The sequence below is a fragment of the Gekko japonicus genome, unplaced genomic scaffold (genome assembly GCF_001447785.1).
Source record: "Gekko japonicus isolate JY-2015 unplaced genomic scaffold, Gekko_japonicus_V1.1 scaffold1252, whole genome shotgun sequence".
NCBI lineage: Eukaryota > Metazoa > Chordata > Lepidosauria > Squamata > Gekkonidae > Gekko > Gekko japonicus.
In genome coordinates, this window is record NW_015167576.1 from 272,628 (window position 1) to 289,273 (window position 16,646).

General features: G+C 53.4%; 1 protein-coding gene across 1 annotated transcript; it reads left to right on the forward strand.

Moving 5' to 3' along the window:
- Positions 1-1,025: 1,025 nt before the first annotated feature.
- On the forward strand, positions 1,026-13,668 carry ANKRD53 (ankyrin repeat domain 53). The gene is made up of 6 exons (XM_015413865.1): positions 1,026-1,147; positions 4,455-4,569; positions 6,539-6,738; positions 7,191-7,355; positions 8,751-8,871; positions 12,937-13,668. Exons 1-6 carry the CDS (start codon positions 1,026-1,028, stop codon positions 13,666-13,668), a joined length of 1,455 nt encoding a protein of 484 aa, XP_015269351.1.
- The last annotated feature ends 2,978 nt before the right edge of the window (positions 13,669-16,646 follow it).

Sequence of the window (16,646 nt, forward strand, 5' to 3'; positions counted from 1 at the left end):
GAGGTAACTGGATAAGCATATGGAGCAGAGGTCCATCAGTGGCTATTAGCCACAAGGTATAGATAGGGACTCTGGGGCAAGTGATGCTCTGTCATCTTGGTGCTTGGGGGGGGGGGCAGCAGTGGGAGGGCTTCTGGAGTTCTGGCCCCACTGCTGGACCTCCTGATGGCCCCTGGTATTTTTGGCCCCTGTGTGACAGAGTGTTGGACTGGATGGACCATTGGCCTGATCCAGCATTGGCTTCTCTTAGGTTCTTATAAGAGAGAATTAGATAAGCGTATGGAGCAGAGGTCCATCAGTGGCTATTAGCCGCAAGGTATAGATAGGGGCTCTGGGGCAAGGGATGCTCTGTCTTCTTGGTGCTTGGGGGGGTCAACAGTGGGAGGGCTCCTAGTGTCCTGGCCCCACTGGTGGACCTCCTGATGGCACCTGGTATTTCTGGCCACTGTGTGATACAGAGTGTTGGACTGGATGGGCCTTTGGCCTGATGATCCAACATGGGCTTCTCTTAGGTTCTTAACTCTCGCAGCCATACATTGCTTAGTTTACTCAGGAGTAAATCTCTCTTCCCTCCACTGCTGCAAATAAATAGCCTTACGCACGTTTGAAGCCCCCCCCCCCAAACCACACAAGTGACTCGCAGAGCAATCCTAATCAGATCTACCCACAATCCTAAAATCTCGGGGCTTACTCCCAGGAAGGCGTCCCGACGAGCGCACTGTGATTGCGAGGCTCGTCCTGTTTTAAGAACACGCGTCCCCCCAGCCAGCGCTCACACGAACACTCCACCCGCACCCTGCTTCTGCTACCACCACTCGTATGATGTCTTGCAACGCCGCCTCGCAGAGTTCCTTTAATTGTTCAATGTATTATTATTATTTTAAAGTCCATTCCTTTTACGTCCCCAGCCGGGACTCGAACTCCCGGCACTCCAGCGCCGACGCTCCGTCCCCCGGCAGCCCCGCCCTCCGACCCGGGATTATGCGAGCCTCGCGCGGTTTCCAGGGCAACACCGCTGCGTCAAGATGGCGGCCCCGAAGCGCGAAGGGATCCTGCGCGGGCCCTCTGGCGCCCCGTCCCGCCATGCCATCACTTTCGCCAAAGGCAGCCCCAGCGTCGTCCAGAGGCCAGTGATTGACGGGAGGGGGTGGGACGCCGTGTGCGCCTGCGTCGAGGGGCGGGGAGGGGGGAAGGGTCTCTGGGCTCTTATCCAAGCAACTGCCTGAAGGGGACACTGGGGGCGGCGGCTGCCAACCTCCCGGTGGGGGCTGGAGACCTCCCGGAATTACAATGGACGCCCGTGGAAATAGATTCAAGTGGGTAGCCGCGTGGGTCTGAAGCAAAACTAAAAAGTGAACGAGTACAATAGTGAAAGACTTTGTTCTGCTGCTTCAGACCAACGTGGCGACCCACCTGAATCTACCTTCCTGTGCTAGAGCTACTCTTGAACTGATTAAATAGGCCAGAATCACCATTATACAGACAACACCTGCATATATGTAAATAAGAGAACAAAGTCTTGAGTCCAGGACCAAAAAAGTTTCATTCTGGGCATAAGCTTTCATGGGCATGCACGCTTCTTCAGATGCACAAGGAAGCTTCTACCCAGAATTAAACTTTGTCGGTCTTAAAGGTGCCCCTGGAATCAGACTTTGTTCTATTGATCTCCAGATGCCATAAATCACCTACAGGGTGTCTGTTGTGGGGAGGGGAAGGGAGAGGAGTTTGTAAGCCGCTCTGAGACTCCTTTGGGTAGTGAAGGGCCATGGGGTATAAATCCCATCTCTTCTTCTTCTTCTGGTCTATTCACTCTTCTACTGATGCTGTTCCAGTTTGGTGTTGTGGCTAGGAGCGCGGACTCTAATCTGGGAGAACCGGGTTGGATTCCCCACTCCTCCACTTGCACCTGGCTGGATGGCCTTGGGCAAGCCGTAGTTCTGACAAGAGCTGTCCTTGGAAAAGAGCAGCTTCTGTCAGAGCTCTCTCAGCCCCGCCTACCTCAGAGGGTTTCTGTCGTGGGGAGGGGAAGGGAAAGGAGTTTGTCAGCCGCTCTGAGACACCTTTGGGTAGTGAAGGGAGGGGTATAAATCCAATCTCTTTTTTCTTCTTCTAAAACATTTGTTCCACTTCTCCCAGAGCAAAAGGCGGCTTTGGAAAGGGGACTGTGTGGCCTTACCTCCCAAGGTCCCTCCCTCTAAGCTATGAGGTCCTGTGAGCAAAAATTCTGCTTTGTGAGCTACTGGCACTAAAGTTGTGAGCGAGCAATTTGGCTGCTGCATCAATTCCTTTGCTCTGGAGCCAGGGGTCATTTCCTGCAGGAGTGCACAGGAGCGGAGCTCCGGCAGTAAAGAGCCCAGGGGGCGGGCACATGCAACAAGCCCCACCCCCTGCTCCCAGCAGCCCTCAGTCAGAGCAAGAAGCAGACAGGCAAGGTGCAGAGCCCCCCCTGTCCAGAACAGTCCAGTGGCACCATTAAGACCAAGTTTTATTCAGGTACAAGTTCTCCCTCCTCTGTGAGGGCAGATCTGCGCGCTCCCGCCCCCCATAGCTAGCAATCCAAAAGAGTCCAGTGGAGCCTGACCGGTGGGTGTTGCCTTCTGACACACTTCCGGTGATGTCAGGGGGTGTGGCCTATGCAAATAAGTTATGCTAATGAGTTATGCTAAAGAGCTCCTGCACCTCTTTTTCTATGAAATGACCCCTGTCTGCAGCCATCCTTCCTGGGCGAAGGCAAAAATGTGAACGCCGGAGGCTAAAAACCTGTGAGCTGGCTCTCACTCACTCAGCTTAGAGGGAACACTGCTCTCCAGGCCGTATCCTCTAATCTCCCAACAAGTATTTCTGAACCCCGAGTCGGCAGCCTGTGGTGATGACAGTGCAATTATTTTCTCCCTCACAAACATGTTTTTCACATGCAGGTGGTCGAATAGAAATCTAGGGGACTGATTGGCAAAAGATTCCTCTCCATTTAGGGCTGCCAACTCCGGGTTGGGAAATTACTGCAGGTTTTGAGGGTGGAGGCTGGTGAGGGCGGGGTTTGGGGAGAGGAAGGGCTCCAAGGGGATATGTCATAGAATGCCCCCTCCAAAACAGCCCTAGTTGTAATCCCAGGACATCTCCAGCCACCTGGAGCCTGGGGAGGGCGGGGCTTAGGGGAGGGAGGGGGCCTCGGCGGAGTATTGTGCCATAAGGACATGCTCATGAAATAAGGTCGCTGGCTCCTCCTGGCCACCAGCAGCCGATGGGGGGGGGGGTAGAGTTGCCAGATCCAGGCTGGGGACCTCCTGGAGATTTGGGGGTGGAGCCCGGGGAGAAGAGAGACCTGAATGGGGTACGATGCTGTAGAGCCCCGCCCTCGAAAGCATCCATTTCTCCAGGGGAACTATCTCTCTCGTCTGGAGATGAATTGTAATCTCCCAGCGATCCCCAGGTCCCACCTGGAGGCTGGCATCCCTGTCATGAAACCTTTTCGTACCTTTTCATCCTCCTTCCCAATCTACTAGTGAAGCCTGATCTACACAGGCGCTGCAATGAGACGGTGAAGGCCTGGCACGCCGGAATGGACTGTGCAGCTTCAGGCTGCCAATAGGGGAGGCCACGTTTGTTTGTTTTTCTCCCCATGGTTGGTGTCGTGGTTAAGTGTGCGGACTCTAATCTGGGAGAACCGGGTTTGATTCCCCATTCCCTCCTCCACATGCAGCCAGCTGGGTGACCTTGGCTCAGTCACAAGTTCTTTCAGAGCTGTTCTCTCAGAGTCTCAGAGCGGCTTACAGACTCCTTTCCCTTCCCCTCCCCACAACAGACACCCTGGGAGGCAGGTGGGGCTGAGAGAGCTCTGACAGAAACTGCTCTTTTTCAAGGACAGCTCTTGTCAGGACTATGGCTTGCCCAGGGTAATCCAGCAGGTGCAAGTGGAGGAGTGGGGAATCAAACCCGGTTCTCCCAGATTAGAGTCCACGCACTTAACCACGACACCAAACATGGGGAGAAAGACAAACAAACGTGGCCTCCCCTATTTGCAGCCTGAAGCTGTACAGTCCATTTCAGCCTGCCCCGACGGGTGACAAGGAAACGGTGGCATTGCTACGAAAGTAGATCTTATTTTGGGTCACAGTTTCATAGCCTTGTTGATGGCTGCGTACACTGTTTTGATGGCATCGGTTTGCAAAATCCCCCTTGATTCCCAGGGTAGAAAGGTGGAGGGCTACAACTGAGGTCAAAAAATAAAAGCCAAATGACAGGAAGAGAGAAAGGAAAAAGATTACATTCTCACATTGCATATTCCGAGTCCCGTACAAAAGATCAGTACGCAGTCAAGACGATCCAAATAGAACAGAGGGTGGGTGAGAATCGGCCCTTTTACACCATCTGATTGTGGAATTCCACAAGCTGGATTTGAAGAGAGCAGGCAGACTGATTAACTTGAAACCGTATTGTTGGTTTACCGCTTTCAGATCAATCAAACCTGTCGTGTGGAAGGATGAACTCTACGCTGCCAGCACCGGAGAAGTCAACTGGCTCCAAATGTGTCTGCAAAAAACTGAAAGTCCCACCCAGGCCGATATTAATGTAAATTCCATTTACATAGTTGTCGCTTAATGGCAGGAGATGCATTTTTTGACATGCTGCATCTAATTTCTACACAGGTGTAGTGATGCCTTTCAACATATCATGCTGGGGCAAGAGGAGAGGGGGGGTGTGGATGGAGGGGGGGGCATGCCAAGATAAACTAAGGGACATAGGCGGGGCTCTCTTTTTTGGAAAAACAGCTGCCGAAACTCTCAAGAGGGAAATGAAGTTTTCAATCTTACTGAAAACTCACGGAGCTGCGGTGGCTCAAGTGGCTAAGATGCTGAACTGCAGGCTGTGGAAGGTCGGTAGTTCAGCAGTTCGACACCCGGGTTGCCGCATGATGGAGTGAGCTCCCGTCTCTAGTTCCAGCTCCTGTCAACCTAGCAGTTCGAAAGCAAGAAATTGCAAGTAGACAAATAGGTACCACTTCGGTGGGAAGGGAACAGCGTTCCGTGCACCTTGGTGTTTAGTCATGCCGGCCACATGACCACGGAAACGTCTTCGGACAGCGCTGGCTCTTCGGCTTTGAAACGGAGATGAGCACCGCAACCCTAGAGTCGGACTCGACTGGCTTTCGAGCAAGGGAACCTTTACCTTTACTTACTAAAAACTCAGGAGCTTTTAAACATTTAAAACAGAATGTGGTCGAAGAGTTTCCGGAACTCGGTTCCGGCGTGTTCCCCCAGGAAGCCCTGATTTACCTGGGGTGGGGTTTGAGGAGGGGAGAATAACGCCATGGAGTCCACCTTCCAAAACAGCCCTTTCCTCCAGGTGATCTCTGTTGCCTGGAGTTCAGTTGTAAGAGCGGGAGATCTCCAGCCACCGCCTGGAGGTTGGCAATCCTAGGCTCTCCCGATCTCATTAGCTTTCAGAAGCTAAGCAGGGTCGGCCCTGGTTAGTATTTGGATGGGAGACCACTGAGGAAACCCATGGTCATGACACACAGGTAAGGCAATGGTAAACCACCCCTGGGTGTTTCTTGGCTTGGAAACCCCATGGGGAGCTGCTGGTGTGACCTTGGGCCAGTAACATGCTCTCTCAGAGCTGTTCTCTCAAGAGCAGTCCTCAAGAAAGCTCTCTCAGCCCCACCGGTTACCTCACAGGGTGTCTGTTGTGGGGAGGGGAAGGGAAAGGAGATTGTAAGCCGCTCTGAGACTCCTTCGGGTAGTCAGAGGTGCTTTCACACCCACGAAATAACGCACTTTCAATCCACTTCCAATGCACTTTGCAACTGGGTTCTTACTGTGTGAAATGGCAAAATCCACTCGCCAACGTTCGCTGAAGTGGATCGAAACGGCACTTTTTAGCACGTGCAAAAGTGGTGTGTTATCAACAAAGTGATGCTACTCCTGATAAATCTCAGAATAGCCTGCCTCAACTAGGCCGCTTTCTCTGTACAATAGACCTGCGGAGTAGGCTTCTTTGATAAATGGGACATTCCAGTTTGGTGTAGTGGTTAAGTGCGTGGACTCTAATCTGGGAGAACGGGGTTTGATTCCCCACTCCTCCACTCGCAGCTGCTGGATGACCTTGGGCAAGCCGTAACTCTGATAAGAGCTGTTGTTGAAAAAGAGCCGTTTCTGTCAAGAGCTCTCTCCGCCCCACCTACCTCACAAGGGAGTCTGTTGTGGGGAGGGGAAGGGGAAGGAGTTTGTAAGCCCCTCTGAGACTCCTTTGGGTAGTGAAGGGCCATGGGGTATAAATCCAATTTTTTTTCCTCCTCCTCCTCCTCCTTCCCCCACTTGGTCCTTTGATTCTGTGGGACCAGGCCTGGGGTGCGGAGTAGCTGTTCAAGATGGTATCTGCTTGACATGCCAAAGCATCGAGGTTCAGTCCCTACCACATCCAGTTTAAAAAGGGATCGAGTTTTTTATTTATTCACCTCCCAGCTTACTTGCTACGGGCTGCTGAGTCAAAGGCGGAGCATCTGCTCAGCAGGCCCAAGGATCTTTTTTGTCCCCGCCAGGGTTTCTCTGCACTGCATACATCTGCCCTTTTCGGCCGGCTGGACTGTCTCAAAATGCTGGTGGAGAAGTATGGGGTCAGCGTAGACTTGGCCAGCCTGACGGGCTGGCGGCCCATCCACCTGGTCATGAACAAGGAGAGCGAGAACCGTGCGCTGGAGTGCCTCCAGTACCTGATCGGCAAAGAGGCCGACGTCAATGTGTAAGTGCCTCGGGCAGGGCGGCTCGCTGGGTGTCCTTGGGCCAGTCACGCTCTCTCAGCCTGACCTGCCTTGCAGGGTCGTTGTGAGGGTGAAATGGAGGCGAGGAGACTGAGGCGAGTTCCCCCTGGGGCAAAAGGTGGGGCAGGGCTATTTTTGGGCAGGAACGCACAGGAACGGAGTTCTGGCTGGCTTCAGAGTTGGCCACACCCACTACAGCCAAAACCTCTGCGTGCCTGGCTACAGAGGGAAGGGGCGCCCGGGCAAGCCAAGGGAAGGCATGGGGGTGTGGCCTAATATGCTAATGAGCTGCACTGTTGGGGGTGCGCCCTAATACGTTAATGGGTTTCTGCTGTTGGGTGTGGCCCATTATGCTAATGCTGGGCTTTTTCTACCAAAAAAAGCCCTAGTATATATAAAGAAACCAGCCAATCAACAAACCTGCCTTTCCCAGACAGAACCAAAACGGAATCTCGCCTCTCCACAAGGCCGCCAGTGAAGGCCGAACCGATTGCGTCAAGGTCCTGATTGAGGCCGGGGCAGACGTCCACGCCAAGGACACCGAAGGTCAAGAGCCCATCGACCTCTGCAGAATGTGGGGCCACAGAGGGTGCTCCAAGTGAGTGCTTCGTCTCCGGGCATGGTGGCAGCGGAAGGATGACCATCTCCACAGGGCTGCCAACCTCCAGGTGGGAGTCCAAACGAAACATCCGTGACAAAAATAACGAAGAGTCAATAAAGAGATATATATGCGAAATCGTTTACTATAATAGTTATACTTCTGTGGAAAACTCTCTTCTTTTATTGCTCACACGCAACGGATGTTGTGCAATAAAAATATCTGTTTCACAAGGATTGCTTTAGCTGAGCGTATAGGAATTACAATTCTTATCCATTTCCACTTATCAGCTCTTGAAGTAAACGTCCCATGTGGACTCTCTGATACCAGAACCCAAGGTCTTCACAGAGAGTCGACATGGGGTGTTTATTTCAAGAGCTGATAAGTGGAAATGGATAAGAATTGTAATTGCTACACGCTCAGATAAAGCAATCCTTGTGAAACGGATATTTTTATTGCACAACATCCGTTGCGTGTGAGCGATAAAAGAAGAGAGTTTTCCACAGAAGTATAATTATTATGAGGAGCTGCGGTGGCTCAAGTGGTTAAGACGCTGAACTGCAGGCTGGAAGGTCGGTAGTTCAGCAGTTCGAGACCTAGGTGCCGCATGACAGAGTGAGCTCCCGTCTCTAGTTCCAGCTCCTGCCAACCTAGCAGTTCGAAAGCAAGAAATTACAAGTAGATAAATAGGGACCACATCGGTGGGAAGGGAACAGCGTTCCACACGCCTCGGTGTTTAGTCATGCCGGCCACATGACCACGGAAACGTCTACGGACAGCGCTGGCTCTTCGGCTTGGAAACGGAGATGAGCACCACAACCCTAGAGTCGGACTCGACTGGCTTTCGAGCAAGGGAGACCTTTACCTTTTTATAATTATTATAGTAAACAAATTTGCATATATATCTTTATTGACTCTTTGTTATTTTTGTTAGGGATGTTTTGTTTGGACTTCCATTTCCTCCCGTGACCTCTCACTTTTGGCTTCAGCCTCCTGGTGGGGCCTGGGGATCTCCCGCCTTTACAACTGGTCTCCGGATGACAGAGATTAGCTCCCCTGGAGAAAGTAGCTGCTCTGGAGGGTGGACTCTATGGCATTGGACGCCGCTGAGGTCCCAAACCCCACCCTCTCCAGTCTGCGCCCCCAAATCTCCAGGAATTTCCCAACGCAAAGCAGCTGAGCCTACATGTGCGGTGAGCTCAAACCGCCAAGTCCAGCCCTGTCCACTTCATTGGTTCGGCCCAGTCATTCTACGCTGCTGGTCGTATTGGTTCTGCAGCCCTGTGAGAGAAACTGCCTTCTATTGCCACATGCAGTGTGCCGCGTGCGAAGGTTTCTGTTTCCTGTGCCTCCTGCTGATGCCTCTCCTCCAACACTACCTCTCTGTCTCTGCAGATATCTCGCTTCTGCCATGTGGAAGATAGACAAGCAGAATCTTGCGCGGGAGGTCAGGCGGCTGGATGAGATCAAGAAAGAGTGCCAAGCGAAGGAGGAAGAGTCCTTGAGAAGACGGCAGGTAAACAGCCACACAGAACATTGCCAGAAGTCATTTGGAGCGGTGCCCGGTTTATTTGTATGTCGCTTTTCTTTCAGTGAGAGGCCATAGCAGCTTGCAATATTTAAAAATACAAGACAAGAAACACAGAGACAGACTGACAAACAAGGCAGGTCTCCGCAGGTAGATCTCCCCCCTCTTCCCCAGACTAAGAAGAAGAAGAGATTGGATTTATACCCCGCCCTTCACTACCCAAAGGTGTCTCAAGAACAGCTCTTGTCAGAACAACGGCTTGCCCAGGGTCATCCAGCAGCTGCGAGTGGAGTGGGGAATCAAACCCGGTTCTCCCAGATTAGAGTCCGCGCACTTAACCACCACACCAAACTTAACCACTACACCAAACTACACTACACCAAGAAGAGATTGGGTTTATACCCCACCCTTCACTACCCGAAGGCGTCTCAGAGCAGCTTACAAACTCCTTTCCCTTCCCCTCCCCACAACAGACACCCTGTGAGGTTGGTCGGGCTGAGAGAGCTCTTTCTGCTCAGCCTCTGGGCCAGGCCCATAGCCATGGAGGGGCATTTGGGGCTGGAGCCCCACCACCCATGAGCCCTGCCCCACCATTTGACTTTCCAAGTCTTAGGAGGAAAGGCTGAAAGAGTTGGGTCTGTTTAGCCTGGGAAACAGAAGGCTTAGAGGGGACATGATGGCAGTCTTCAAGTATTGGAAGGGCTGTCATGTAGAAGATGGAGCAGATCTCTTCTCTTCTCTCTTGCTCCGGATTGGAAGACTAGATCTAATGGGTGGAAATGACAAGGGAGATGTTTTCAAGCGGAGGCTGGACGACCATCCTTTAGGGCAATTTTTTTGCCTTGCTCCTGCAGAGTGCAGGGGGTTGGACTAGATGACCTTCACGGTCCCTTCCAACTCTAACATTCTATGGTTCTATGATTCTTCAGCTACTGCGAGCTAGCTGAATCTTCCTGGCTTGCCCCCCTCCCAGTTGTGAATGCCGGCTGCACTTTTTAAGAAAGCCGTGGGAAGTTGGACCGTGTCCAGTGGAGGGCAAGGAGGATGGGCCAGGGTTTGGACACAAAAGCCCTAACGAGAAGGGGTGAAGGAACTGGGTGTGTTTGGCTTGGGGAAGGCAGAGGAGGGAAGCGCTAATAGCCCTCTTCAAATAACTGGAGGAGGAGCCCCACGGAAAAGTCCAAGGACTTGCTTGCTGCCAGACTGCTTCAGTTTCAAGAGCAGAGCCTCGCTAAGCATGATGGTAACTTCCTAAATCGACAGCTGATGCTTTTCACAGGTTGGGGGGTGGGTCCTCCCACCCTGGAGGTCCTCAGGCAGAGGGCAGCCATCTGTCAGGGATTCTCTGTCTTTGGATTTCGGGCATCGGGTGTAGTCCAGCATCCTGTTTCTCGCAGTGAAACGGGCTGCCCTGTAGAGTTAGTAAACGGGGCGCAGAGGCCAAGGCCTTCCCCCGATGCCGCCTCTCCCTACTGGGTTTCAGAGGTTGGTTCCTGTTATGTATTGAGCCTGAACTGCCCATGCAAAAAGACTGAGCTTGGGGATGCATAACAATAGCTTGCTAGGATCCCAGAATGAACCAGTAGGGAGACAGGGATCCTGGAGTAAACCAATTGGGAAATTCCAGGGGTTCCAGTCCTCTTTCTCTTGCGGAATCACTAATAAACTATGAGCCGATCACTTCTACGCATCTGAACCCAGTATATTTCAGCTGCCCCTGGATATGGAGGCCCCCTTCAGTTGCCATGGCTACTAGCCACTGATGGATCTCTCCTCCATGAATCATAGAATCATAGAATGTTAGAGTTGGAAGGGACCTTGCAGGTCATCCAGTCCAACCCCTGCACAAGGCAGGAGCACAGCCGAAAGAGAGCCCTAGAACATACCCAAAAGAGGGTCGTCCAGCCTCCGCTTGGAAACGTCCAGCGAAGGAGCCTCCACCGCCTCCCGAGGCAGTCTGTTCCGTTGCTCAACCACTCTCACGGTTAGGAAGTCTCTCCTGATATTTACTCGGTAACGACTCCCTGGTAACTTCCACCCATTAGATCTAGTCTTGCAATCTGGAGCAAGAGAGAATAGATCATAGAATCATAGAATGTTAGAGCTGGAAGGGACCTTGCAGGTCATCTTCTTCTCCATCCTGGTTGCCCTCTTTTGGACACGCTCAAATGAATGGATGAATCTGCCTCACCCCCTTTCAAAGCCATCCGTGCTTGTGGCCGTCAACCACCAGCCGTGAATCCCACAGTTCGACAACTTGTTAAATAAAGAGGGGTTTCCTTTTGTCTCTCCCGTACCTACGACCCATGACCTTCATCGGGTCCTTCTGCATTCGAGCATCATGGGAGAGCGAGAAAAAGCTCTCACCGCCCGCCATCTCCACCCCGTGCCTAGTTCAATCGGCCGCTATCGTGTCTCCCCTTCTGTGTGAAGCGCCGCCAAGTCTTTTCCAGCCTATGGTGACCCCGTGGGTCAATGGACTCCCAGACGTCCCGCCGTTAACAGCCTTGCTCAGGTCTCCTGTCACTTTAGGCCTTGGCCTGGTGGTGAGGGGGTGTCAGCAAGCTGCCAATGCTTTGCCAATGTTTTGTTTTCATTCTGTACATGTGTGCGCGCTTGCCTCTTGCACTGTAGATGCACATGTCTATGTAGCTCGCCGAAACAATTATTTCGCTCGAGGCCACAGGTGGATGCAGAGCTTGTTAGTGTGGAGAAGCTCTCACTAAACACCGTGGGAAGAAGATAACGTGAGAGGCTTGGGACTGTTAGTTCTCAGGCTAAAGGGCACGCGGGGGAACCCCTGCAATTGGCCCGTAGTAGTTTGAATGTTTATTATATGCTTTGCCATTGCTTTTACCCCTCATTCTGAACAGTGATCCTGTTATGCACCTTCGCTCTAATAAATTTACCTTTTCTTCAAAAGCGTGCTTATTAAGATGCAAGGAGGCGTCTGACAGGGGGGCTTTCAAGTCGCAGCGGACGCAGGGCAACCCCAGAAGGTATTCAAGACATTCCAAGATCGGCAGGCGTGGTTTGCCGTTGCCTGCCTCTGCGCAGTGGCCCCGGGCTTCCTTGAGGGTCTCCCACCCCAAGACTAACGCTGCTTAGCTTCCAAGATAAAATCGGGCTAGGCTGGGCCGCAGCAAGAGACAAACGGAGGTGGTTTCCCATTGCCTGCCCCTGCATAGGAACCCTGGGCTTCCTGAGTCAGTTTGGTGCCGTGGTTCAGTGCCCGGACTCTAATCTGGGAGAGCCGGGTTCAATTCCCCACTCCTCCTCCACTCGCAGCTGCTGGATGACCTTGGGCAAGCTGTAGTTCTGATAAGAGCTGTCCTTGAAAAAAGAGCCGTTTCTCTCAGAGCTCTCTCAGCCCCACCGACCTCCCAGGGTGTCTATTGTGGGGAGGGGAAGGGAAAGGGGTTTGTCAGCCGCTCTGAGACGCCTTCGGGTAGTGAAGGATGGGATATAAAACCAATCTCTTCTTCTTTTTCCTTCTTTCCTTCCTTCTCTTTCTGTCTGTCTGTCTTTCACCAGTTTGGTGTAGTGGTTAAGTGCGCGGACTCTAATCTAGGAGCACCGGGTTTGATTCCCCACTCCTCCACTCGCACCTTCTGCGTGACCTTAGGCAAGCCATAGTTCTGCAACAGCTGTTCTTGAAAAAGAGCAGTTTCTCTCAGAGCTCTCTCAGCCCCACCTGCCTCACAGGGTGTCTGCAGATCCTCCTCCTCCTCCTCCTCCTCTTCTTCTTCTTCAAACTTAGGCAGATCATGAGAGGGAGGGCAGGAAGGGTTGCCGCCGTGCTTAGTTCTTGTGGCCCTTTCTTACACGCCCAGGGAAATGCTGACCGCCACGTTGGGGTCAGGAAGCCATTTTTCTCTAGGCCAGTTTGGCCGGGGATCCCGGAGGGGTTTTGCCATATTCTGGGTGTGGAGCAGGGGTCACTCGGAGTGTGGAATGGGGTGTAGAGGTATTTGTGAATGTCCTGCCTTGTGCAGGGGGTTGGACTAGATGACCCTGGAGGTCCCTTCCAGCTCTAGGATTCTTTTCTTGCAGATGGAGCTGAATCACTTTAACAACTTGGTGTTTTTCGAATGGCTGGAAAGGAAGCGTCTGCCTCCCCCCTCTGCCCGGATCCTGAGCTTCCTGGAGAAGCGGGCCCAGTCGGTCACCCTCCGCAAGCCGCACGGGAGACAGGACAGCGTTGCCCCCCCTCCGAGCAGCCCGGGGGGGATAGGCTTCTTTGACGCCTTCGAAAAGGACTGGCGGCGCCGTGCCTGGAACACGAGCGCCAACCCCGCCTCCCTGCCGGCGACCCGCCTCTCCCGCCCCGACACGGTCCGCCTGGGGGTCAGCCCGGAGCCTTCCGTGGACCACGACTTCAGCGCCTTCCTCTTCCTCGTCGAAGACGGGTACGGAGAGGCCGAGATCCGGATCGGCAAGTGCGGCGAGGCCTTCCCCATGCCCGCCCTGCCCTGGGAAACCATCCAGAGGAGCCTGTACCCCCACGCCTGGCCCTCCCGCCTGAGGGTCCCGCAGGACCTCAGGCCCCACCACATCTGGGACGTGAAGAGGAAGCGGCCCCCCGGGCCGGAGCACCGCTGGACGGACCAGATGGCCCTGAGCCTGCGGCAGACGCTCGACCCCGCCTTCCTGGCCGCCCTGAAGGCCCACCTGGCCACCTACAGTGACGCGGAGGTGCTTCCCGGGGGGCTGGATTCGGACTGGGGAGACCGCAAAGAGCGCGCCAGTCCGAGCCTCGGCAGCGGCAGCGGCCGCAGCCACTGATCTCGCTCCCTGCTGGCTCTTCCAACATCCAGCCAGGCTGAAAAGCAGCTTTCTTTTGGAAGGAGCCTTCCCCAGTCGAGCAACAAGAGCACGGCAGAGAGACAGACATTCCCGCCCCCCCCCCCCCCCAGTCTATTAATCAGCCAGTCGACCAAAGAAAAAGCCCGAGCAGAGACACGAGGGCCGAGAGAAGATTCATACCAGCAGTGGCATTAAACCAGCTTAGCCAACAGCCAATGGGGTAGCCTCACTTATTGCTCTATCGAGAGCCAGTTTGGTGTTGTGGTTGAGTGCGCGGACTCTATTCTGGGAGAACCGGGTTTGATTCCCCCACTCCTCCACTCGCAGCTGCTGGATGACCTTGGGCGAGCCGTGGTTCTGTCAGAGCTGTCCTTGAAAAAAGAGCAGTCCTCGACAGAGCTCTCTCAGCCCCACCTACCTCACAGGCAATGCTCCCTCTAAGCTGCAGAGTCTTGTGAGCAAAAATTCTACTTTGCGAGCTCCTGGCATTAAAGTTGTGAGTGAGCGATTTAGCTATTGCATGAATTAGTTTGCTCCGGAGCCATCCTTTCTGAACTAAGACAAAAATGTGTGAACCAAAGGCTAAAAAACTGTGAGCTAGCTCACACTAGGCTTGCCAAGTCCCCCTGGGGGGCGGGGAAACCCCTGCCTGAAAGGCCAGTTATCCGCCGCCGGCGGATCGGGCCCTGGGGGGAACCCCACCCCCAAAGCACTCGACGTGCCCAGCGTCAGTACATCACCCGGAAGTGACGGTCATGTCGGGCGCATTGGGGGCGGGGTCATCAGAGGGAAAACTCTATGGTTTTCCCTCGGATGATTGTGGCTCCGCCCCCGGTGTGCCCGACGTGGTTGCATCACTTCCGGGTGACGTGGTTGAGTCAGGCGCTGGGCCATTGAGCCTGAGGCGATCTGCTCTAGCAGCAGACTGGGAGGGGCTGTGGCTCAGTGGCAGAGCATCTGCTCTGCTCACAGAACGTCCCCAGTTCAGTCCCCAACTTCTCCAGTTAGAGGATCCGGCAGGAGGTGATGTGAAAGACCTTTCTCTGCGTGAGACCCTGGAGAGCCACTGCCAGTCTGAGTAGGCAATACGGACCTCGATGGACCAAAGGCCCGGATCAGAATCCGGCAGCTTCATGTGGTCGTTTCCAGATGGCTGCAGGCCCTGAAGCCACATTTTGGCCCAGACTCTGCTGGCTTCTCTCCCCAACCCCCAACCCCCATTACTACCCAGGGTCTCATCTTGCACTACTCTGGAGCGCAGTTCCCAGACCTGTCGACCTTTTCAATAAGAGAATGCTGCTTGCACAGGGGCTATGGCGCTGACTGGCATGCAGAAGGTCCCAGGTTCAATCCCCGGCATTTCCAGTTAAAAAGGATCAGGCGGAAGGTGATGGGAAAGACTTTTCTGTGCCTGAAACCCTGGAGAACTGTAAAGAGGGACTGTGGCTCAGAGGCAGAGCATCTGCTTAGCATGCAGGAAGTCCCAGGTTCAATCCCCGGCATTTCCAGTTAAAAAGGATCAGGCGGAAGGTGATGGGAAAGACTTTTCTGTGCCTGAAACCCTGGAGAACTGTAAAGAGGGACTGTGGCTCAGAGGCAGAGCATCTGCTTAGCATGCAGGAAGTCCCAGGTTCAATCCCCGGCATTTCCAGTTAAAAAGGATCAGGCGGAAGGTGATGGGAAAGACTTTTCTGTGCCTGAAACCCTGGAGAACTGTAAAGAGGGACTGTGGCTCAGAGGCAGAGCATCTGCTTAGCATGCAGGAAGTCCCAGGTTCAATCCCCGGCATCTCCAGTTAAAAAGGGCCAGGAGGTAGGTGATGGGAAAGAGCTCTGTGCCAGATACCATGGAGAGCCAATGCCAGTCTGAGTAGATGATACTTTGATGGACCAACAGTTTGATTTAGTGTTAGGCAGCTTCATGTATTCACAGAATTTAAGAGATTGTGAGAGAGTCATTGAAAGCCTTTGCAACCTGGTAGGATACCAAGGAGAGGGAAGACAGTTTGTCATAAGAACAGAAGGGAAGCCAATGTTGGATCAGGCCAATAGCCCATCCAGTCCAACACTCTGTGTCACAGTGGTCAAGAATACCAGGTGCCATCAGGAGGTCCAGCAGCGGGGCCAGGACATTAGAAGCCCTCCCACTGTTGACCCCCCCCCCCAAGCACCAAGAAGACAGAGCATCACTTGCCCCAGACTGAGAGTTCCTACCTACAGCTTGTGGCTAAGAGCCACTGGTGGACCTCTGCTCCAGAGGTTGATCCAATTCCCTCTTATAGGAACATAAGAGAGAAGCCCGTGTTGGATCAGGCCAATAGCCCATCCAGTCCAACACTCTGTGTCACAGTGGTCAAGAATACCAGGTGCCATCAGGAGGTCCAGCAGCGGGGCCAGGACATTAGAAGCCCTCCCACTGTTGACCCCCCCCCCCAAGCACCAAGAATGCAGAGCATCCCTTGCCCCAGACTGAGAGTTCCTATCTATACCTTGTGGCTAAGAGCCACTGATGGACCTCTGCTCCATCTGTTTATCCAAATACATAAGCACATAAGAGAAGCCAATGTTGGATCAGGCCAATGGCCCATCTAGTCCAACACTCTGTATCACACAGTGGCCAGAAATACCAGGTGCCATCAGGAGGTCCAGCAGTGGGGCCAGGACACTAGAAGCCCTCCCACTGTTGATCCCCCCAAGCACCAAGATGACAGAGCATCCCTTGCCCCAGGCCGAGAGTTCCTATCTATACCTTGGAGCCACCGATGGACCTCTGCCTCATATGTTTATCCAATTCCCTCATAGTCCTTTCTTTGAAAACAGCTTTCCTCTCACACCTTTATTAACACAAAGACCTTGTGCTCAAACAGAAGTCAAAGGTTCCGTTCGGTTAAGAGGGAACGGACCGCGAGCACAACCAGAATCCAGCTCACAGTGCCCCGCCCAGCCTCTCAGCTTCTC